Source organism: Necator americanus, chromosome II (genome assembly GCF_031761385.1).
Source record: "Necator americanus strain Aroian chromosome II, whole genome shotgun sequence".
In the NCBI taxonomy this organism is placed as follows: Eukaryota; Metazoa; Nematoda; class Chromadorea; order Rhabditida; family Ancylostomatidae; genus Necator; species Necator americanus.
Window position 1 is genome coordinate 5,681,173 of NC_087372.1, and position 24,903 is coordinate 5,706,075.

At 39.6% G+C, this 24,903-nt stretch overlaps 3 protein-coding genes across 4 annotated transcripts; 2 read left to right on the forward strand and 1 right to left on the reverse strand.

Moving 5' to 3' along the window:
* Positions 1-165: 165 nt before the first annotated feature.
* RB195_016959 (uncharacterized protein) lies at positions 166-21,492 on the forward strand (the record flags this gene model as incomplete). Of its 2 annotated transcripts, XM_064183727.1 has the most annotated exons (15): positions 166-350; positions 2,346-2,511; positions 5,635-5,700; positions 8,149-8,253; positions 15,114-15,179; positions 15,374-15,467; positions 15,526-15,610; positions 15,926-15,989; positions 16,290-16,333; positions 16,392-16,453; positions 16,527-16,657; positions 16,711-16,841; positions 16,932-17,094; positions 17,182-17,309; positions 18,954-19,047. In XM_064183727.1, the coding sequence occupies 15 exons, from the start codon at positions 166-168 to the stop codon at positions 19,045-19,047; spliced, it is 1,584 nt and encodes a 527-aa protein (XP_064039607.1). The 2 variants fall into 2 exon arrangements, with proteins under 2 accessions (XP_064039607.1, XP_064039610.1); XM_064183726.1 differs by lacking the exons at positions 166-350; positions 2,346-2,511; positions 5,635-5,700; ... (3 more) ...; positions 15,926-15,989; positions 18,954-19,047 and adding exons at positions 14,664-14,824; positions 14,894-15,026; positions 21,409-21,492 and having other exon boundaries at positions 15,114-15,280; positions 16,290-16,453; positions 17,182-17,313.
* RB195_016960 (uncharacterized protein) lies at positions 8,131-12,833 on the reverse strand (the record flags this gene model as incomplete). Its single annotated transcript, XM_064183728.1, has 6 exons — positions 8,131-8,236; positions 8,286-8,462; positions 8,571-8,646; positions 12,020-12,212; positions 12,504-12,585; positions 12,652-12,833. The coding sequence occupies 6 exons, from the start codon at positions 12,831-12,833 to the stop codon at positions 8,131-8,133; spliced, it is 816 nt and encodes a 271-aa protein (XP_064039608.1).
* On the forward strand, positions 13,890-14,231 carry RB195_016961 (uncharacterized protein; the record flags this gene model as incomplete). The annotated part of the gene is made up of 1 exon (XM_064183729.1): positions 13,890-14,231. The coding sequence occupies one exon, from the start codon at positions 13,890-13,892 to the stop codon at positions 14,229-14,231; it is 342 nt and encodes a 113-aa protein (XP_064039609.1).
* Positions 21,493-24,903: the final 3,411 nt, after the last annotated feature.

A 24,903-nucleotide genomic window follows, 5' to 3' on the forward strand; every position in this document is an offset into this window, starting at 1 on the left:
ATGTTTGCTTTTTCATTATACACTATTCATCAGTGGTATTTGCCGTTTATCTCCTTGTGGGCCGAGAGTTGAATACACCACTCCAGTCCTGGTAGATTCGTGGTTTCGGTGACGTGACAAGATCTATTACCTTGAACGTTCTTCCCTGTTATGCGGTTTCCGACAATGAAGTCCTCGGAGAATCTTCAGTCACTCTTCATCGGTGATCCGTCTGCCGTCTTCACTCGCATGATACAGGGTTCCAAGGCTGGAGATATGGGCTTCTTCCACGTTCGACGTGAAAACAATGTGGTACCTGCATATATGTCGAGCCCTAAGCGTAAAGAACGTCCTTTGATTCTGACATCGAAGTAGGTTCGAGCGGTCAAAGCGACATCATTCCTGCACTGCTCTCTCTTAGGATAATCTTCTGGGTTTATGTCGCATATTCTGTCCAACGTAAGAGGAGAAAAGCGGGCATGTGCCCCTGTAGTGCTGTCCTCCACAATTGAAGGACTCCACAATCTTTTTCTGCACTACATGAACATTATGACTTCAATCCACGTCTCTCGGTCCATTTTCAATGCGGTGAAATTCTCACATTCAGCAACGAGGTCTTCTATCGTCAACGGCGTATCCTCTGCATGCGTCTACTCGACTGACCATTCTGAGACGAACTTCAGGAAGCGATGGATCTACAGGTTCTGCTACGAACTATAGAATCTTCGGTGCTGTGTAGTCCAGTTCTTTCTGTCGGGCGACCTCGTCCATCCGCAGTTTATCCTGAGACACTCGTACCGTCATCGAATCAGTGTTTTCTTAGACAAAAACAGTTTTTCCTGGTTTGCGACTGTCGTCTCGAAGTTGGTATGAAATGTTGCTTTGGTAGTATGTCATCAGAATACTTGCGATTTGCATCCTTGACCAGTTTCAGAAGGATCAAATCGCGCTTCTTGTTGTTCGGCAAGACTGAATCTCTAATGACTGGGCCGGTCATCAGACATCTCTTGTACCAGTGGGGGAGTAAGTGTGACCTACTTCTCCGTAGGATACGCCCATCTACACATACATACTAAAGTGGTTTATTGATCCTTGCTGCACGGCGGTTCTCTAAGCGGGTGCCAGGGCGATGAGCAGTGTCTTCGTTCCTTCATTTTGAACCACATCCTCGACTCCTCTCAGCATCTTCAAATCTTCTGTTGAACTAGTTCTTCTTTCTTGTCACTCCTCCTTCGGACTTCGTCCAAGTCATCCTTCTTATTCATCCTTGATCCTCAGTTGTTGTGTCCATGACACGGATAGTGAAGTTGCTTATTCCGACCACAACCCCTTCACAACTACCTAAACTAGAAAGATCGAGACAAGTGTACCGAATAGTGCAACGCAAATTTCGCGAGTGAACAAGAACCTTTCAACATAGTGAAATTACATACAATGACAATAGTGCAACATATACACGACAACAAGGACTATCATTGTCATGTCTACGGCTCGAACACCTTCCATATGTAGTACTGAAGCTTTTAGGTGGAGAACTGTTAAATCTTTACTTCGATTCATGATCATTTCAAGAATACTCTTGAATTTATGAAAAACGAGAACGAGAGAAGCGCAGCCAGAGAAGTCTGATGTTCGGCGTTAGCCGGACGACGATGGCGAACGCGGTGTTTTTCAAGACTATAAGAGAGATCACGCTCATTCTCGTGATCTACATTTCTAGTCCTTTTACGCCATGAATGGATCACATCTCACTCAATACTGCATCACACAAATAGGAAATATTTCATGGTTAACGTTACTCAGAACACCAAAATAAGATTGCCCTTAGGATATAGTTAAGCATTTAATACAGTGTGTAACCGAAAAGCTAATAAAACTCAAAACAACTCATTTACTTAACAAAATTGTAAACCGTACCCAAAGGAACATCCATTTTTTCATTCGGTAATTTTCTACCAGTTCGCGTGCTCATAGTGAAGATATGGATGTGCGACCAAAGGTCATTTAACCCATCGACGACTGCGTGGCCCGTGGCGCGTGTTATCATGCTATATAATAACATGCCTAGTCCGTGAGTGTGTCTGTGTGTCACAGAAATACTCCATAATGATGCCAAACTCTTCACCGGTGAAGTGCCGAACCACTGCTATGCAGTTGATGGGCGAGCACTCTACCTTTTAACCAATGCGCAAATCCATGTGCACATTTATGTTGGCTTTGATAAAGCAAGTAAGTTTCTCTCATATGTTAGTGAAGGTAAATAAACTTTTATGTGAATGCATACTCCCAAATTCGCAAACTATCATGCTGTATAATAACGGGCTTATTCTGTCGCCTTTGTGCGTCTGTGTATACGTGTGTCTCAGTCAAGAATTCCCAAAAAGTGAGGGAGACGGATACTGGCGTCGGTTTGGTGCGAGAGAACCTCAACGAGGTAATATTGAGCGAGACGGATCCTACGACGTTGAATTCGTGCCCCGGAGCCAGATAGCTCTGAAATGGGGTGCGATGGGTCCCCATGGGGCCGGAAAGGTGCGTCGATGTCTGGAAGTTATACAGTGGAGAGAGACGCCTTCGTCTTCGGATTGGTGAGCGAAAGCCCCTACGCAGTAGAATGGGTTTCTATGGTTCCCTCACATATCTGATCCCCAGCACGTCTCCCTAACGCTGCTAGCATCCTTTTTTCAAAAGGAGGAAACACACGTGCGAGCGGCACGTAGTAGCCATCTGTTTACGCAGTCTGACGTAGGACGTTAATTTTATCACTACAATAGTGATATTCACATCTTCATGTTAGCACATCATTCTTTGCTAATAATTGAAAACGGAGGATGCACATATTTTGAATAATGTTTCCAAAATGCGGAGATTCGGGAAAAACATGGATATACAAACAAGTTTGATTGTTCTATAAATAACGCGCTTATAGATGAACCATAAAAACTTACATCTATGCGTAAATTTCTGGGAAAAAAATTGAAGAGAGCGTTGATAGAACAAAACTATTCTAGTTTTACAAAAAATGTCGCTGCTGCTACTTCGTATTGATCGGTGAAGGCGAGCGAGGCGAACATAAAAAAAGGCCGAAGTCCGGCCTTAGCCGGACGTTCAGGCTGGTTAAAAACTATAACTGAAGGTCATCGAGAAATCATGGTACGTGCATTATCACTTCAATCACTCGTGTTCAGTTTGAGATCTATGACATTAAAGTTTGTACGAACTACATTATTACGACTTTGAATTTTTTAGACTGCATATTTAGGGAGTCATTTTGCCTTCCTGCAGACCACATGATGCTCTTTATTTCGATCAATCAAATTACCCCAACATTTTCTAGAACAGATAAAAAAGTGATGTGTTAAAAAGTCTTCGTTCTGGTTTTCTGTTGCAAAAGGGGATAATTCATTCGGATCATCTCTTTTACATACCCTTTAATGCTGTAGAAATTTCAAACATTGGCTAGTTCCTAGCGTATTTGGCGAAGCGTTTCTTGTTCAGATTCAGGAAATGGATGCACTAGTGTGTGAGACATTATTTGTGGCCTTTTATTGTAACATATTCGCACTTGACGAACAAAGCTTTATGGAGGTTCGGCCCTGAATGATGCTGTTTTGTGTTATTTTCTGAAGCGGAAAGTTTTTATAAATTGATTTTAGTGAACTCTGATGCTTGGTACGCTAAAGCACCCACGGCATGTATGAACTATTACCTGATATGGTGCGATATACTAATTGTGGCGGGTGTAGACTTTCACTTTTAAATGACCTTTTTCGCTTCTTGTGGTTACACATACATATCTTCACTCTCAGCACGTAGACTGATAAAAAACTATCGAAATAGAAAATATGTGTTTCTTTGTAAGCGTTCGGTTCACGATTTTGTTATGTACAGAGTTGTTTTGAGTTCTCTTAGTTTTTCGGTTACATACTGTAGTAAATATTTGCTTATATCCTGAGGGCAACCTTGTTATGGGATTCTGAGTAAGGCTAACCATGAAATCAGTCCAATTTGTGTGATGCAGCATTGAGTGAGATGGGATTTCTTAATGACGAAGAAGGATTAAGGTGTAGATCACGATTATGGGCGTGATTCCTCTTATAGTGATGGAAGACAACGCGTTCGCCAATAAGCAGAAGAGACAGCACGTGTTCCTGCGCTCGCACACGTTCGACGTTATTAGGTGTCTCGTAGAAAAATTCAGTCGACGAGTGCTTTTTCCATGCCGATTTTTCTAGGAGGTTTAGGGAGAATTAAGCATGATGGTGCTCGTCCTCGTAATCTATTCTTCCAGTCCCTGCTTTTAATGTATAGATCCCTATATCCCTATATGGTCAGTTTCGTGGCATGTTACCTCCAAACTTTTCGATACCCGTATAGCATATCATAGGTATCGAAACGTTGTTGTTTCGGGATACCGGAAGAGTTTGGAAACGACTTCTTACATTTCTATTCGTATTCTTCGCCGCATCTGCATTGAACATTACTTCGGTTGTTTTCAAGTGGAAGATATCGTATAAAATCCAAGAAAATCTTAAAAAATTCAACAGAAAATTTAAATAAAATATCAACGAGAGAAATTTCAGATGAAATTCACCAACTTGGAACGCAGTATGGTTATGCTAAATTTTTTCGTTGAATGTAGCTTCTTCAATTTGTTGATAAGTAGCAATCGCTTACTATCATTCGTTTTTTTTCTTTCCGAGCGTGCACAAGAATGCTCCGTCCGACTACACAAATATGCCGAGCTATTGGTCAAATTGTTGTGCCATACCTTTTTCGAATAGTCGAGAACTTCAACGACTCACTTTCTGATTTCTTGCGAATAGTCAACGGATACAATGAGTTGAAACTCGATCCATTTTGATTAATTTAGATTCAACGCATATTTCTCACAGCTAGTCCTTCTGTACAAGAAAGCGTTAGTGAAAATTTTTCAGCACAGGTATTTCTACTAGTAGAGGTGACCCTGAGGGTTTTTCTCAAGTGTCACATTAAACCGCTGTAAGTACCCACAATTCGAAAGAAAAAACACAAAACAGTACTCGCAAGAAGGTCTTTTTTACACCTTGTTTTCTTTCTTTGTCATGAGGCAGAATATAGTCAGATGAATAAAAGAATAAGACAAGGATTTCCCAGATGGATTGTAGGGCATTAGCTGAGTTTTCAAACTTACTTCTTCTGTTTGGTGGAAAAAAGTGACTAGTTATGTTGGTTCTTTGGAATGTTTGTTATCCCAGTAAGCCGCATTAAATTTATCTTTTTACAAATTTTCTTTCGAAATTTTCTCTTTTGTAAGTAGGAAGTCCTCTAGAACAGCAATCTGACAAAATCATAAGTTTGGAAGGATTTCAGAGTCTTATTTTAACCTCTCCACACATCGGAATCGACACCTCGGTATCATTAGCGCTTATTCCATATCCACCCCTACCTTCAACCTTGCATTCTGACATTCTTGATAAAAAGACATTCAGACATTCAACAATTACGCCAATTTCAACTATTCAGACATTCAAGTCATTCAGCAGCTATGCCGGGTATCTTCGATCATAAAAAAGTGATATGCTTCAGCTGCCACAACAAGAATAGAAAATTGGCAACATCAAACACAACGTTCCTGTTCGTGTACAACATATAACTACATATTAATCGATTTAGTGTTTTCTGTTCTCTCCCACGCAACAATGTTACAGCGGTACTCACTATGCTACCTATAAGGAACAGGTACGTGTCAGATTACTAGGACAGATCAGAAAACGCTTTATACTAGTCTTTATTAAATTCCAAGCTCTAATCAGGAGAACTAACGTTTTCGTTCAATTGCTGAGTTTTTTTGCCACAGTGCACAGTTTCACTGTGTATTAATGCTTTTCTGCATGTTTCCCAGACCTCAACCATTTAGCCACTTTTTTTTTGTTGTTGTTAAAGCTGACGTGAATCTAGAAACAGCACTGGACTGCCACTGTTTTGAAAGTAGCGAATTAACTCCGTATTAATGAGACAGATGTTGTTAAGCAGGTGATTTAAATGGTCGAGCAACTCTTAGTGGAGCACAAACTCATAACATAGTTCAAATAGTTCAAAGTTTAACACGACTGAAAGAGTGCAGCTTCCTTCCTTAGCGTCAACCTAGAAGATCTTCGATCGCTTCTCAAATGTATCTTGTACAGGTTTGCAATATATCCAAATATAGGACATTTCTTTTCGTTCCTGCAAAACATTAGATCCTATAATATCGCAGCTGAGAGGTCATTGGAATAAGTAAACCAATAATAACAAATTAGTTAGCATCCTGGTATCGAATCTGTCTCAAAAAGCGTTCCCATAATTCTTCCTTACTTTTTAGAGTAGCTAAACAAGTGTTAAGTGCATTAGAAAGTTGCTCAATCAATTGCCTACGTAATAAACGAAAGGTTTTTTAGTATCACACCGACGGTAGTCGTCGGATATAAGTTGTTACAGTTGCTATTTCTTCGCTTCTTTTAGATGCAAAATATACCATGTCCCAACATATCTCTATTATGATTTGTTCCCAACTTCTGTATACAATCGATGGACTGATGTTCACTTGCGTGTCAGGTTGTGATGTTTCAAAAAAGTGCGTGTCGTTCATCAATTTTGTGAGGATGCGCCAACGCCTTCGACCTCAATTCGGAATCGTTAGGGGTTCACGAAAACGTTTGTAGCCTTTCAATTTCTTACGGTGATAAGCCGAGTGTGTCAGGCCAGTGTTTTTTTATCCTACCAGACAACTCTTGTGCAATCTATCGATATGGCCTGCTCCAGGGTGGTTTTTTCTAGACTGCGCTCAATGCCGACGGCTGCATGTATGTCAGGAAAGATGTCCTTTTTGGTGCTTTTCTCTCACACATACTTTCCTCTTGTCTCCACAAAAAGCGAATATTGTGTCACAGAGAATAAAGCGTAGATATAAAGGTGAACGTTTCTGGATGTTACTACTTTGTTACACCCTGTGTGGGATAAATGTGAACGATTAAATTTGTTGCCTTCTGCGACTTGAAGATCCAACTGATGATTATCTCTTCCAAAAAAAAAACTCCCGTTTATTTCGCTTTAAAAGCGCAAACGTTAGACTTTCCTTGGTACCACTACTAAATTCACTCTTTACAATTTTTAAACAGTTAAGGTAAGGTTAAGGTGCTTCGCTGTTAAGAATCTCATCATAATTCTAGTTTGTTCCAGGCGTTACAACGAACGTTGATGTCGAATATAGCGCCTATTCTGCGCTCATGCTTCGTCTGCTGATGTCTGTCAAAACACTCGAAAATAGTTAAATGATGTAGTTTAAGTGTTAAACAGGGACGGGTAAGAGGTTCCGCTGTCGTTCGGGGGTTCGGATCCGCCCTAGTGCTCAGCAAGCCATTCATCACTCCGGGCTCCATAAAGTGGTATCAGACTTGTCTGGGAGGATAAAAAGTCTGACTTGACACATCGGCTAGTCCACGCAAGTCATTGTGTAGGCCAGTTACACGCTCTCCAGACGATGCTGAATTCAAGTGAACGTGGTGGCGCATTCCAAGCGGACTGATCAACGCCAGACCCCTTACCCACGCACTTTCAGTGTTTAGCACAATCTCTCCGATACAGATCATCCCTTAATGTACACGTTCATTGCCGTTATAGTATCTAAGCAAAGAACTTCAGTGAAGTTTCTGATACTGATAAACGATTCCGTCAAGAAATTTCCAAACCAATTCTTTACTAATAAGCGACTAAAAGACTACATCTGATGGAGGAGAGGATTATCTACTGTATTCCTTCCGTCGTCCTATACTTATTTGTGCTAGTGGCACTTTTTAAGGAAGTTAAATTATCAAAAGGGTATTTCTACTACCTACTCGTTACTCAAGCTGTTTTGGTATGTGTTTTTAATAGAATTGTTTATAAAAGAAATAATAAGCACCAAAGGGATGAATTTCAGAACATAATTGTATTTCTAAATTCATTTTATGTAATCCAGCTTGCAAACTTGACAAACAGTAGAAACTGGTGGAGTATTTTGTACACGAATGTACCTGTCCTCATAAGTTCCGTCGTAAGTTGATAAATATTCAAAAATTAAGTACGTGTGCAACTTTAGAGAAAAAGATTTGGATCAAGCGGCAGAAACATAGCTGGATTTACGAAATAGTACTAAACGTATAATTTCAGAGCTACTGCTTGGCGACGCACTTTGCATTCGTACAAACCTATATGATCTTCTTCATATCGCTCTACAGGATGACTTTCACCACGTGCCCTGTAAAGCACATAATGGTTAATGTTTACTCTTTGGAGGTAAAACTAACGACACCTTTTCCCTAAGCTCAGAGTACGCATCAGCAGAGAACTTTATCTGATTTTGATGAATTCTAATAAGTTGAACATATGTTTCACATGCTAGACAAATACTGGCCAAGTCTACAGGCATACATACGGAACAACGCGTGAGGCTCATAAGATGACGCAAAAGTGAAGGTATTGCACTGAAGTTGAAAAAAATAGGATTTTTTCTTCACGTCGACTCAAAATGACGCCACCAATAATCCGAAAGTTGTTGTAATTTGAAATTTTTGAAAAATAATGCTACTGACTTAGCAAGACCGACTTGATGCGAAACAATAGTTACTATAACTGCGTCCGCTAGGATGCTTTCATTTCCACTGTCGCCTTGAAAATAGCAGGAAAACGGGAAGTTAATGGTACATTATGCAGATGAGATGATTTAGAAGCAAAGTGAAGGATGTGAGAGTGAAGAGGAAGAATCTGCAGAATTTGCATATCTTTTCTTCAGACGTTTGCAGTATATTCTACTCTGTTTTTTTAGATATGGAAGTACGCGTTCCCTCTCAGTATAACGTTTACCTTGCTCACACCATTCTTTTCAACCTATAAATTTTTGATCTACAAGAGTTGGTTTGAAGAGGACGAAGAATCTAAATGCTATTTCATAAAGACCGATGCTGTAATTAGTTCTCTGTATCTTATTGGACTTTTAGCAAAGTGCTGATCGGATTTTTAGAGGATGTATATTGTTATGACTGAACTTCTAGCCTTCATGTGCATACTCTTGATACTTTCCACAACCGTTGATATCGTAACGGTGATATTTCTCAGCATTCGTTCTGAAAGTTACAATCATAACAGCGGAGAGCGAAATATGTTTGTACTGGCACTTTTAGATGTATTTATTGAGACTATTTTTGTCACTTTATACGTGAGTTTTCTTTCAACTTTCTAATTTCACAATCAAAAAAGAAAAATGGAAAACTGAATGTGAAAATCTTGTTTCGCTTGTCAGATCTATGCATTTGTGGTAGTTTTCCGTAAACCATACTGTAAGGGTGTAGGTGATCAGTTAGGGTGCCATGACTATCAATTTCTCCCAGTTGTTTTTAAAAAAAACCGCACTGGAAACGACCTTCGCGATTGAGAATTCTCCTACTAGGCTCCTGGCAACGCTTCACGTATGCGCGCTAGCGAGTAGAGCGTCGATGCGTCAATAACCCTGTCCTCTACGCTGTTTTCGAGGACAGCCAGAGAGAATTGAGCACTCATGTTTCTTTTCATCATCTTTAACCCTATTTTGTTGCGAGCAAATCCAAACGTTAATTCTATGATGCCTATAAAATTGGATTTTAAATACATAGGTCAGAGGTGTGGATGCACTTTTTCGATAAACGGAACTCATTTGCAAAAAGTTCCTCACTCCTCTAAGCTAATAGTATTACAAAATTTAAAAATATAAAGAATTTTTTTTCATTTTTTTTTCAGGCATTAGTAATTGGCGGTTTTTTCTTGTATCGAGTAACGTACTATTATTTCTCCTTTTCAAACCAAATTTGTATTATTTGTTTCTTGTTTTCTTTTGCCAAAACACTCACTACTATATGTGTAATAAAAAATCAAATGCTGATTAATGGACAGCAAACAAACAACGAGACCTACGCTGAAATAGTGGCTAACAAGGCAAAACAGTCAAACGTTTCAGGAATAGCGATTCAGAGGCAGAATTATTAATTCAGATAATTATTTACGTCGAAGCAGGTGTCAGTATGACAGCAAGAAAGTTGGTTCCTTATGCATCTGACGTTCTTACATTCTCGAACGCATATCTCCTCGTCATTCTGAACAAACGCATTCGCAAACGTGTTAAAGGATTTATTTGGTGCCCAGGTAGAGTCACGCACATTCTCTTGGTTACAACGCATTTCTGCCACTTACGTTAAAATTCGCAGCCAATAAGTATCGTTTTAATGGTACCTATTTTCGTAGTTAAAATAACTATGTGGAGAACTGTTTTTACAACTTTAACAAGGTTCTGTTTTACAAAAAAAAACTCCCTTCTCCTGGTCATTTACAGTATGTATAGATGAATGTTCTATACTAGGATAAGAAATATGTAAGCATCTGCAACTTACACAATCTTCTTTATTATAATTTCTTAGGTTCATTTTTTTTTCTTGCGCTATCATAACTTCTTATATCCATTTCTTTTTTGAGGACTAAAAAACGTATTTTCAGGATTCATCACAAAAAATCGGTTTATGTCGAAGAAACGTGTTCCTGTACTTGTTGTCAGTGTTCATCGAATAAACTAACTACAACAACTTAATAACTAATAAGTGACTACAATAATTGACTTTGTCATTAACATGACAAACGATTTGTACATCAGTTGACAGTAGGTTACACGGTAGTTTCAGTTGGAAAATGACGACTATAAAAAAGTGTTAGAATTAACAAATCAGTAGTTGATGTTAAACTTATAACTGTAATTTCAAGTGAGATAATTGCGCTCCTTCATGTTGTTTTGCTCATATCTAGGACAGCTATGGATGTCTACGAAAAGTTGCTATTAACAAATGATTTGCTATATCATACCCTGAAATTTTTGCACTTTTTTCCTTGGCTAAAATTTTGCATAATTTTTTGTAAAGTGTTCGAAGGTCGCGAAGGTCGTTTCCAGTGCCGTTTTTTTTTAAAAACAACTGGGAGAAATTGATAGTCATGGCACCCTAACTGATCACCTACACCCTTACAGTATGGTCTACGGAAAACTACCACAAATGCATAGATCTGACAAGCGAAACAAGATTTTCACATTTTCAGTTTTCCATTTTTCTTTTTTGATTGTGAAATTAGAAAGTTGAAAGAAAACTCACGTATAAAGTGACAAAAATAGTCTCAATAAATACATCTAAAAGTGCCAGTACAAACATATTTCGCTCTCCGCTGTTATGATTGTAACTTTCAGAACGAATGCTGAGAAATATCACCGTTATGATATCAACGGTTGTGGAAAGTATCAAGAGTATGCACATGAAGGCTAGAAGTTCAGTCATAACAATATACATCCTCTAAAAATCCGATCAGTACTTTGCTAAAAGTCCAATAAGATATAGAGAACTAATTACAGCATCGGTCTTTATGAAATAGCATTTAGATTCTTCGTCCTCTTCAAACCAACTCTTGTAGATCAAAAATTTATAGGTTGAAAAGAATGGTGTGAGCAAGGTAAACGTTATACTGAGAGGGAACGCGTACTTCCATATCTAAAAAAACAGAGTAGAATATACTGCAGACGTCTGAAGAAAAGATATGCAAATTCTGCAGATTCTTCCTCTTCACTCTCACATCCTTCACTTTGCTTCTAAATCATCTCATCTGCATAATGTACCATTAACTTCCCGTTTTCCTGCTATTTTCAAGGCGACAGTGGAAATGAAAGCATCCTAGCGGACGCAGTTATAGTAACTATTGTTTCGCATCAAGTCGGTCTTGCTAAGTCAGTAGCATTATTTTTCAAAAATTTCAAATTACAACAACTTTCGAATTATTGGTTGCGTCATTTTGAGTCGACGTGAAGAAAAAAATTTATTTTTATGTGTTGCGCTAGACGAAATCTTCCATGAGCGCCGCACATTACGCAATAGTGGTAACTATCCCACTCTGGTTTCGGTAGTACACATCTAAATCGGAGTTGATCGGATAATGTTGCACGGTTGCATTGCACCTATCCTGTCGATACATCACCGCTTACCTTCCGTTAACTCTACGGTCAATCGTTGAATTCGTTTCGAAGCTATCCAGTGAGGAATGAGCATCTTGGCTAGGTCTCCGATTCGCTTATGTTCAGCATCTTGTTCTGTCTTACGTCGAGTTTGACGGGACTCCGACATGCTTCGTGTTGTCGTTTTCTTGCTATCTGAGCTGTTCTCAGTTACTTCGGGCTCCTTAACAACAAAGTCTGCGTGGCCACGACTAACGCGGCATTCGAACTAGTGGAAACATAAGCATGGAAGTAGATAAAGAGAAGAATACCACATCAATTATCGAATACAGCGGCAGCAAGATTTACGTCTTTATCTGGCTAGATATTTGTTAATTCAATACGTATATATAAAGTACATAAAATATACATAACACATACAAAATACAATATAGAATATATAGTATACAATGCACAATATAAAATATACGATATAATACATCTGAGCATTCTAATCCTCTTACTACCACCTCACCACACTACACGGAATATCTGAAAGCTCTGCGTAGATAAAGATCTTAACATTCGTTGCTGTTTGCAGTACTCTCGAGTAAGATCTAAATCCACATGGTAGAAATATCAGAGTCCTTCTCGGCCAGATTTCACACCTGCATTCCTCTCACGAATGTGTGGGGGCATAATGAATGCCAACATCAGCCAGATCGTTCAACTGACTGATCTCAATATCCACACTTTTCGCTCTTACGGTCATCGCTATGTTACTCCCATCGTGGAGCAGGAGCGCATTCATCATGTGGTCGTAGTATCTCTTATTGAAGTTGTACGCCTTTTTCGCTCCTGACATCGTTACGAAATTATAATTAGATTGCCTCATAAGATATCGCTTCCTGTCCACATCAGTTTCGTTCTCATAGATAGAGATCATGAATAATCTATATGAAATGGGTTTATTATTTGTAATCTGTCTCTGTCTTCTATGTTATCACTTTTTGTTGTCTTGGAAATAAAAATTGTCTACTTTTACCATCTTTTTTCAAGTACAGTCTGATTGCTGTGCGAAACTTGTCTCTACGACGGTGACGATCGAATGCGCCAGTGCAGTAGAGGGGGTACCTGGCGATAGTTTTTAGGTGTTTAGGTTTCCTTGCTGTGAATGAGTGTTTTTGTAGCATTCTCTTTCCACATACTGATCTTTAAGTGATAGCGTCTAGGTGATTGGAGTGCAACAGGAAAAGAAAGAAGAAGAAGAAATATATATAAACAAGTAGAAGTAGCGGAATCATAGCCGATCATTCTGTAAGGTGTTGTTTCGACATTCAAAGTTGCTTTCTTTGAGTGTGCTGTAATCGCGTCAGTTTGTATATGGAAGTTGGCCAGTTAGTTGCACTAATCAATTGGCGAGGCGTTACAAAAATTTCTGAGATCGCAGTGAGTTGTGAACACAAATAATAATGTAAGTAGACGTGACATTCTGGACGATCGATGACGAACCCACTCTTGCTGACGTTGAAAAATGGGATGCTCACGTGCTTCTAGCTGCCGCCAAACAAAAACTACGGAACGAGAAAGGTAGCAAACACACGTACGTCGGGCATAGGTGGGTTTTTTCACAACGTTGAATAAACCTAGATCAATGAGGTACAATTTCGAGGACAGTAGCAATGATGAAACAAAGATGACTAGAGAAGAACGATTGTAAAAAAAAGACCTTCTATTCAAAAAAGATCTACTGAGGTGAGAGTGAATGGTCAAAGTCATGCGGGTACGGTTGTGAATGTTGTATTGTAGGCCGAACACGTCGAGCGCGGATAACTCTGCACTTAGCCTTTTCTTTGTCTGACCCGGTCCTGGGTTTCGTGGCGATGGTGATCACGGTAAGTTCCATTGCAGGATAAGAGAGATGCATTTCTCAGAGGTGATCCCTGAAGAGACGGATCCTGTCATTCGTGATTTTTTGATAAGTTCTGTGTTTTCCTTGGCGTGCATGATCTCTATCTATGAGAACGAAACTGATGTGGATAGGAAGCGATATTTTATGAGGCAATCTAATTATAATTTCGTAACGATGTCAGGAGCGAAAAAGGCGTACACCTTCAATAAGAGATACTGCGACCACATAATGAATGCGCTCTTGCTTCACGACGGGAGTAACATAGCGATGACCGTAAGAGCGAAAAGTGTGGATATTGAGATCAGTGGACATGTGGATATTGAGATGTGGATATTGAGATATGGATATTGAGATCTACCATGTGGATTTAGATCTTACTCGAGAGTACTGCAAACAGCAACGAATGTTAAGATCTTTATCTACGCAGAGCTTTCAGATATTCCGTGTAGTGTGGTGAGGTGGTAGTAAGAGGATTAGAATGCTCAGATGTATTATATCGTATATTTTATATTGTATATTGTATACTATATATTCTATATTGTATTTTGTATGTGTTATGTATATTTTATGTACTTTCTATAAACGTATTGAATTAACAGATATCTAGCCAGATAAAGACGTAAATCTTGCTGCCGCTATGTTCGATAATTGATGTGGTATTCTTCTCTTTATTTACTTCCATGCTTATGTTTCCACTATTTCGAATGCCGCGTTAGTCGTGGCCACGCAGACTTTGTTACTAAGGAGCCCGAAGTAACTGAGAACAGCTCAGATAGCAAGAAGATGACAACACGCAGCATGTCGGAGTCCCGTCAAACTCGACGTAAGACAGAACAAGATGCTGAACATAAGCGAATCGGAGACCTAGCCATGATGCTCATTCTTCACTGGATAGCTTCGAAACGAATTCAAGGATTGATCGTAGAGTTAACGGAAGGCAAGCGGTGATGTATCGACAGGATAGGTGCAATGCAACCGTGCAACATTACCCGATCTACTCAACCCCGATTTAGATGTGTACTACCGAAACCAGAGTGGGATAGTTACCACTATTGCGTAATGTGCGGCGCTCATGGAAGATTTCGTCTAGCGCAACACACACTAAGGAAACATCCGGATCTTAGTCACAGAAGCGATGAATTTAAGGTGAGGGCAGAATTGGTGCAACATTGCAGGGTGCGACGCAATAAGATACGAACCTAAACGAAGCGATGGGAATAGATGATGTTGCAGGTGGTGGAGCAAGTAAGCCGTGGAATAACGGAAAGGATGAAGAAAGCATCGATAGATATGCACAAGGTTCTAGTAGTAGTACTAGTAGAAAATACCGCATTCACAGAGAAATTTTCGAACAACTACGCGAGTGCGGAATCCCCGCTTTTCCCAGTGTCATCGTTAAGGTAGGCAATGCGATCAGGTGTCGATCGGTTCACATTCACAGCGTAATGTAAGTAGCTTAGATGTGTGCGTATGTTAGAGCTTTGCTGGTTTAGGAACAACCTGGACCAACATGTCCACCCACATGGTCCGCATCCCTTATACCACGATGCAGGCAGTATCGGGTACCTGACGACCCCGATTACATCGGTATCGATCGACTTTTCAGAGTAGTCATGTAAACGTTTATATGCATTTGCACGTATAGGAGGTGCAAAAGTGGACAGGCAGTTCACGAGTCCCCCATGTAGGGAATCGATGTTTGCGCACCAGTGGGACGATTTCAAGGACGGGTATACGGAACAACGCTTTAACGTACCCAATTCTCTGCAGAGTTCCCAAGGTTCTTTCTTTCTCTTTCTTTCTTACTCACTTTCTTTCTTTCCTTCTCTCTTTCTTTTCTCTCTCTGATCGTGTCCGCTCCACCGTATTATGTCCTGCTCATATGGATGTGCGCCTGTGTGTTTTTTGTATGTTGGATATGTGTGTATGTATGTATGTGAATGTTTATAAGTGTATATGCATCTATACAAATATATACGCATTCAATTCTGTCTTCTTTTTTCCGCTTGGATGGAGCACGCTGATAACGAATTGAAATTTTGAAGAAAATTACGTGCTCAAGATCATCCACTGTTCCAACGGTATAGGGAATACCTGGAGTCGATTATGGTGAGTACTGCATAGTCATGTAGTTACGCAGATCGCCTCACATCTTTATTTTTTATACGTTATTTTTTATACATATCCATATACGTGATTGACGACAATAAGTGTGATAGTGACTTCGTGAACGTAGATAATACCTGTGGACCTAGGATCAAGCATGGAGATTGAGAATAAGGGACGTGCAACATACGTGTCTTATTTGTGCCGCTTCATGTTAGTTGCGATGCGATCAAGACGAATTATGCTCTTCGGTTCAACTATTCGCTTGATGGATGAATGTAGCTGACAGTTTCCTCTTTTTAGACTTGGTCGAATCGTCACAATGGACGATGCGATTTTTTCGTCCGGTATACTGTTATCGTTCTTCGAAACAATACAAAAAGCCAAGGTGCCAGTAACAACCAGGAAAGGGTTTACTAAAGCGTTAAGCACATGGTACCACTTTCTGCTCCTTGTCCGCAATACTGGTAAGCGGTAGGATGTCCGCGGCACAACTGAGACAAATGGATGGCCACTGTTCTTAGCTCGATTTCGTTTCAGGTATGGGACAGCAACGTTTGGCTGAAGTGGAGCAGGCGAGATATCGTGTGAAAGATATTTTGGATAGAATGAAAGGAGAGGAAAAAATCCAAGTTACTTTTCGTGGAGTGTTGCCAAGAAGACAACGAAAAGTACTGAGTAGGCATGCTCTGCGACACGTAGTCGGATATCACAGAATTTTTAGGCAGAGATGTTGTGCAGTGTAGTTCGCATGATCGTAACTCACAACCGAGTGCTCAATGCGATGAGGGAGATATACAGCGTTTGCACCGACACTCATAACCTAGAGCGAAGAGAATACAACCATTTCATGGGGTGCGTAGAAATTACAAACTATAGTACAGCGCTTAGATTATGTAGACACCACAGTTTTCACTACTATCAGATCGAGTCGAACTTTTTCAGAGCTCTTATGGCGTACATTGTGCACTGCAATACTGCGGGGAACGAGTGCATCTACAAAATGATGCACGGCTCTATATATCCCCCGTCCGACCGTGAGCCGTCAGAAACTGGGCTTCAGAAGAAATCGATAACGAGAAGAGATGGTGTAATGGTAGATTATTGGGTGGGTTGTTTACAAAGGTTTGCCAGTGGTATTTCATATTAGGTGGTTGCGGTGGCACCGTAGCGAAACGTATGCTATCTTCTGTAGGTTGGCGTGTACGGTAAAGGAAAGACAGCGGAAAGAATACGCAAAGAAAGCACCTACCGAGGGAATTTTTTCGTCATCGATGAGGTGTCGCGGTTGCTGGTTGAAATGTACACCAGAATGCGTGAATGGTATGTATGTATGTATGTATGTATGTATGTATGTATGTATGTATGTATGTATGTATGTATGTATGTATGTATGTATGTATGTATGTATGTATGTATGTATGTATGTATGTATGTATGTATGTATGTATGTATGTATGTATGTATGTATGTATGTATGTATGTATGTATGTATGTATGTATGTATGTATGTATGTATGTATGTATGTATGTATGTATGTATGTATGTATGTATGTATGTATGTATGTATGTATGTATGTATGTATGTATGTATGTATGTATGTATGTATGTATGTATGTATGTATGTATGTATGTATGTATGTATGTATGTATGTATGTATGTATGTATGTATGTATGTATGTATGTATGTATGTATGTATGTATGTATGTATGTATGTATGTATGTATGTATGTATGTATGTATGTATGTATGTATGTATGTATGTATGTATGTATGTATGTATGTATGTATGTATGTATGTATGTATGTATGTATGTATGTATGTATGTATGTATGTATGTATGTATGTATGTATGTATGTATGTATGTATGTATGTATGTATGTATGTATGTATGTATGTATGTATGTATGTATGTATGTATGTATGTATGTATGTATGTATGTATGTATGTATGTATGTATGTATGTATGTATGTATGTATGTATGTATGTATGTATGTATGTATGTATGTATGTATGTATGTATGTATGTATGTATGTATGTATGTATGTATGTATGTATGTATGTATGTATGTATGTATGTATGTATGTATGTATGTATGTATGTATGTATGTATGTATGTATGTATGTATGTATGTATGTATGTATGTATGTATGTATGTATGTATGTATGTATGTATGTATGTATGTATGTATGTATGTATGTATGTATGTATGTATGTATGTATGTATGTATGTATGTATGTATGTATGTATGTATGTATGTATGTATGTATGTATGTATGTATGTATGTATGTATGTATGTATGTATGTATGTATGTATGTATGTATGTATGTTTTCTTCCGGTATGGAGAATTACGAGTCCAACGGCGTTACATGGGTGAGCTCACGCCTCAAAGCCATAAATCTAGGTTAAGCGGTTCCCACGGCATCGATGTGATGCAGCAGGCTAGAAGACGACAATATAGCTTAGACGTGGGAATCAAGAGGTACCCGTATGATGTGCCGCCGCGAATCCAGGAGGGCTACAGCAGCCTGATTGCTCCTCTTTGCTACGTTTTCAAGACGCTCCGCCCATGCCTCCCTCCCCACCCATTTCGCCGCGTCTGCCGCTCTTACGACAATTCTTTTTTTCGCCGCGTTTGCAGCTCTTATGATGCGCTTTTAAAAACAAACTGAAAGGAAAGTACGTGGTATTAGATGCAGTTGGAGCTCTACATAATGTGTGCTTGTAAGTTAATATAAAAGAAATAGAGAATAAAAAGGGTTTGTATAGGCGATATGTATTCAGAAATGCGAGTAGAAATGAAATTATCCTGTTTCGACTTGTTAGGTGCAAAGCACTCATCCATCCCTGGGAATTCAAAAGACGTTTCAAAACTGATGTACTGATCGGTGTAATGCAATTTTTTTTCACTTTTTTCTTCGCTTCCTAGGATTTTCCTTCCGCTTATCTAGCTGGGTAAAACTGTCATCCAACGGCGAACGAGGCACTAATAATGCCCTGCAGACATGGGTTGTGCTTGAAGGCATCACCCCTCAAAGAAATTGACGGAATCACCCCTTTCTCCAGTCCCCCACCCCTTATACATCACCTGAAATCCTTACCACCTCAGATTCGTGGAGTGATGCCTTTAAAGGTATCTCTCGAAGATACAAAGGTCTCTGTTCGCCACTGAAACACCTAACCTACCATATTGATTTTATGCTGGGAATAGATAGAAATGAAGCGATAAAACGCTGTTGAAAGAAGTTTGAAGAGCCATACAAAGTTTTATTATATAAAATTGTATGAAACGTACAAGCATTGAAATATTTGACATGTGCTCTACATAAACATTATATCTATGAAAAATTTTGGAAAGATAAAACGTAGAAAGGAGCTTAAAGAATGCATACAAAGTTAAAGTTGCTGTTATTATAGCTGCTGCGGTTGAGACTTGAACACGAAATCGTTGAATGGCATCGTGACAAACATATTTGTGCACTGCTAGTTTATATAAAAGACTTAGGACATGAAACGTGATAAATTATGAGATGTGTGAAAATATGTGCATATTATTCTTCAACCTGGAGCATCTTTTTGAGATAATTTTTACTTATTTGAAGTTAAATTAGATAGAAGGATCCACTTCTTCTCTTTTATTCCCATGCACTTAGTTTATTATGTCATCAGAATTCGCTGCGACAATTCGTTTTTCATCCCGCTACCCTCTTCAACCACCGCTTCGTTTCGGCAGGAACGTCGGGCACGGCGTTGATTAGAGAGCAATAGGGATGCGGGATTTAGGTCATCTCAAGGGGTGTAGGTGATCTCTGAAGGGAGGGCAGGAGCACTCAGCCGGTTTTCGCGGGTTCCTCTTGCCCTGCAAACGGGAGGTATTACTGCACCTTGTCCCGCACCCCTTAAACGAGTGCCACGTCGAATTGATATCTCGAGGTGCAGTAATACCTCTCGTATACGGGACAAGAGGAACCCGCGACAACCGGCCGACTGCTCCTGTCCTCCCTTTAGCACCGCGTCCCTCCTTGTAACTGCGGCTGCAGCTCCACACATCTATACGTCCTCCACAACCTCTTGAGATCCCCTATCTCCCGCCTCCCTATTCCTCTCTAATCAACGCCTCACGCGACGCGCGACAAAGCGATGGATATTGCGAATTTTGAAAGAACGGGAGCGAAAAACGGATTGGCGCAGCAATTTATGATGCATTGATGTAGTAAACTGAGCGTATATTATTGGAAATAAAAGGGAAGGAGTAAATCTTTCTATCCATTACTTCACATAAGTAAAGATTGTCTTAAAAAGATTCTGCAGGTCGTTTGAGGTTTAGGAATGTGTAGCTGGCCATGGCAATGACTTGCTGTGGCTACCCGATAATGAATTCAATGCTCTCATTCTCCCAGACATGTACGGTACCAATTTGTCTGCACCGGAGGGATGCAAGGCTTATTGAACACCAGGACAGATTTGAACATCCGATCGATCGTGCAGGCAGCAGAACCTCAAACGGACTGAGCCACACCCGCCCATTCTCAGGACCACTTCGTATAAAATGCGACTTCTCGCATTGCAAAGCTCCAACGCTGTAAACATCGATATCATTGATCTAAGCAGAGCTGGAAAAGCGTGCTTCGTTGGATCGTTACTGTCACACCGTAGGAGATTTAGTCATAAAAAATTAAATTTCTTGCCGGATCCTCGTAACTTCCGCTTTCTTCGCAATCGTTAGGATCTCAAAAACTTTCGCTCATAGTGGAAAATGATAGGAGTCAGTTGATGAGGGTATGTAGTGTATTATAAGTAAGATGTTGTAATTGATGATTATTGATTATTTAGCTGTGTAATAAAAAAAGTTTTTTTGTATCCATGGGAAATGGAAAATTATGCCCCAATGAAGATAGAGTCTAGCCAAGTGGTGAAAAATTTTTTTTTTTGTTTGAGAGAGCTAGCCGTGAGTCAGCCTAGCACGGTTTCGAACCGCCAAGCAGTGCAGTTGCACCTAGAATTCTTCCCGACTGCGCTACACGCCCATACAAACACATACAGACGGATTTTTTACTGCTTACTGCTTCACTCTTACATCAATGTTATCTTCTCCTCCGTGCCAGTTCCTACACCTTCCTAATTTTTTTCATTCTAAGAGCGAACGAAAATGTCTCTTCACCTTACTTACTAATGACTGTTTGGTTAGAAATGTTGATCTGACAGTTGTAAGTTTATGGGTCACACACGGGAAACGAAAAACGATACCTATGAGAAGTCCATGTAAACATAAGTGCTAATAAATTGCCCTGAAAGCCAGTCCAGAAGATATAAATATATACATTAGTTATTATTTTAAATATTTGCCAAATTCAAAATTAGAATAATCGGCATACAGCGATACATCACTGAACCCCAAATTTTCAGATAATCAAGCTGAAGGTTGAGAAAAATCCGTTTGCAATAGGTCTCCGCGATCCAAGCATTAGATCACCTGAGTGCGAACCGTAAGTGCATTCTTCTTAAGGAATTAACGATCTTTTTTTACTGAGGAAACGGTACCAAAAATTAATCGAACTTTTTCAATTTGCTGTGATTCGCGGGCAGAACTACTTGTTATGCCTATGTGCAATCCGATGCGTTTTCAGCAAGCACTTCTAAGTCAATGTAAGTTTTTTCTTTGAAATATTCATATCACTTTTTTAGTTTTCGATCTTATAGGTGTTCAAACAGATGATTATTTTCAAATATCGCGAAGAATATATCAGAAGAAAGGAAAAAATTTCCAAGAAAGTTAAAAAATAAAAAGTGAAAAATAAACTATTAACTTAGAAGTTCGAATGTTCTCTTGTCTTGAAACCTTGGCAAATTCGGTCTGTGTTTTGTGACAGTGTGCCTGCGAGGTTTTTAGATGGAAATTTTTTATATTTTATATTTTCGCTACCCTGAACAATTATCGAAACACTGACCCAGGGTAGTGGAGCACTTGACGGGACAGAGATACGGCTTCGAGCGCTCTGAAGCGCTATTTTCTACAACGAGCTTGATTGAGCTCTTTGCTGTCGCAGTAGAAACAAAATGGAGAACGTTTAAGAATCTGGAAATTAATTCCTTTCGCTCCTTGATTTGGGGTATTCTTTTGTTCTAATTTTCTTGGCATTTGCCGTTCAATTTCTTCTTCTTGTTTTAAAATTACACCGAGGGATGTCATGAGCTTGTTCAGAGTCCACGTCTCCCTTCAAGGTAGAGACATTTTCTCTCTGAGATTTCTTCTTTTGTATTGTCTCTGTAAATTTGGAAAGAACTTTCGGTAAGAGCCATGGGCTGTCGAGAGATTCACCTTTCCTTTCAAGTTGAGTTGTAATTACGGAGAGTTGATCATATAACTTTCTTTGATGTCTGAGCGTGGAGCTTTTAGCGCACCATTGCTCCAGTTTCTTATGCAGACTTGTCACTATGGTCTGCACGTTACCGTATTTTTCTTGTAAGTAAGCGACTGCTAGAGCATAATTAAAAGAGGTGACTTGAAACCGCGCAACAGATTCTCTGGCCTCCCCCTTCAATGCTCTAAGGAGATAACTGAATTTCTGCAGATCTGGAATTGGTGGCGAATGCACTGTCGCGTTGAAAAACTCCCAAACGTTATCCCATTGCCAACTTTTGCCAGTAAATTCATTCAATTCATTCAATTAATTATTGGTAATTTTAGAAGTTTAAATCTTGCTGCCAGATTTGCATTAGTTACACTTTCTAGCCTTCCTCTGCCTCCTTGAGGATTTCTCTGGCCATGAAGTGAAATCAATTATTGACCTCCATTCTTGTAAGTAGGCTTTCAGTTTCAAAAATAGTTTCTTGAGCCTTATCGATGACCTTTCTTTCCTCCTTTTCTGTGAGAGGATTTTCAAGGTTATCGACTGCTTCAGTAAAGACATAAAGCGCCGTTTCAAACGCAACGAGTGTTGCTTTTATTTGTATTTCAGCCCTTTTTATTTGGGTGAGCATATCATTGCCTAGTGATTCATCACTGAGCATTTTATCCCCCCAATGGTGTATACTGGGTTAAGAGTTGCAAAGAGTGTTAATGTGTCGCGCAAAAACCCCTTTTCGTGTTTTAGCGACGTTGTCATGTTTACAGAGTGTAGAATGGAGAACGATGATTACAATTGATTTTTTCTAGCTTCACAATGAGGAAAGGACTCTCAGAGATCGTGAGCGGAGTTATATGTTGATGAGCACACAAATGATTTCATGAGATAGTAGTATATGCACCGAGTATGAGATCCAATATGCCAAATAAGAAGCGAAGCGTTATCGTGCACTGCAAGGTTTCTTTTACTGCCCACCTGTTTTAGCCGAGGTTGATCCGACTCGATGCTTGTTCTCGTTAGTTATGTAGTGGATGCGGCTCGCTTGTTCTTTAGTGTCGATGCACCATGTGATGTAGTCCAACGTAGAATGTTTTGATTGCCACGCGGTATCTCAAACTTGGGTAATTAAACTTTATCTATATTAATCAGTCGTTACAAATACAAGGCACGAACATGGCTAAAGCTATATGTGTAAGAACAGAAGTAAATGTTACAACAACAAAAAGGGCAATTGAGTGAAGATGTAATACAAAGGGATAACGGCAGTAAGTAATGCACAATATATAAGTGATGCGTTGATGCATATCAGAAGAATAGTCAAAAATAAATGTTTCAATAACCAAAGGGGCGATTAAGCAAAGATATAACTGCAACAGAGAATGCAGAATGTTTAAGTGATGTATTGATGCACCTCAGACGAATATAGCGGAGACAAAGAACTTTGACTTCGCGCGAGGCACCAGCTAACTGATTTCTGCCCATATGCGCCACTATATATGCTAATATAGTGACGCAGATGGGCAGAAATCTTAAATCTCTGCGTCTTTTATCTAAGCGATGATTGGTACTACCACTTAACACGTGTTAAAGAGTCTTATTCAAAGAAATTTGCAGCAGAAGTCAGTAACCGTAATCCTCCTTTACTATCTATCACCTTCGTGATATCCTTAGTCGAAATTCTTTTTGAAAAATTTCTATCACCCCGCTGTTTTTCTGGACAGTGTAGCTGCCGGAACGCATTCTCGTCGGCATTAGTTCTCACCCTTCCGCTCGGATGCGTGTGAAGAGGGTCCCGCGAAATTTCGACCATGCCCCGGTCATGCCTCGTCAGAACAATTAGCGATAGTGCGTGTCCTAAAGATATTCACTTTCGTTGGCACCTAAATAGCTGACTCGGCTTACCTACCGCTAATCATATGCTGCATCACCGGCTAGGATATAATTCACTATCTGTTAAAATGTTCCGTAGAATCAGACAAATTCACTGTAATTTTGTAATGTGATCTCAATTCAGTAATCGTACCAGAAGCAAGAGAAATCCTCACGTGAAGTATGAGATAAGGATGCATCTAATAGCTTCAAATTACGTGCATGAAAATTTTCGTCAAAACGGAACATTCCAACTCTCAAAAGTAACTCAAAAGTGATGAGAATTACCGTTATCCTGTAACTCCCAAGCTTTTTTGTAGTCTAATTTATTCCTAGACAGAGGGACCTTCTGTATCTCTGACTTCTGGGAACGTACAGGAAGAAAAAGAGTTCAAATTTGGTAAGATTTCTAGACTTCCTGAAAATGATATAAAGACAAACTCACTCTCTTTCTTTATTAGAACACCAAACAAAATCCCATCTACTTCTATCTAACACTATTACTCTTTGACTTATTCGGTCATTTCGACAGCTCACACCACTCTTTGCATATTTCCTTGTAACTGCGCTGTTTTCTGCGTCTCTGTGGCAGGAAGGACATCTATGGCGGTTGTCTGCGTCTTCATGAACGACTGGAGCGTGACTTCGTCGAGATATGTTCACGTATCCGTCAGCATATCCACTG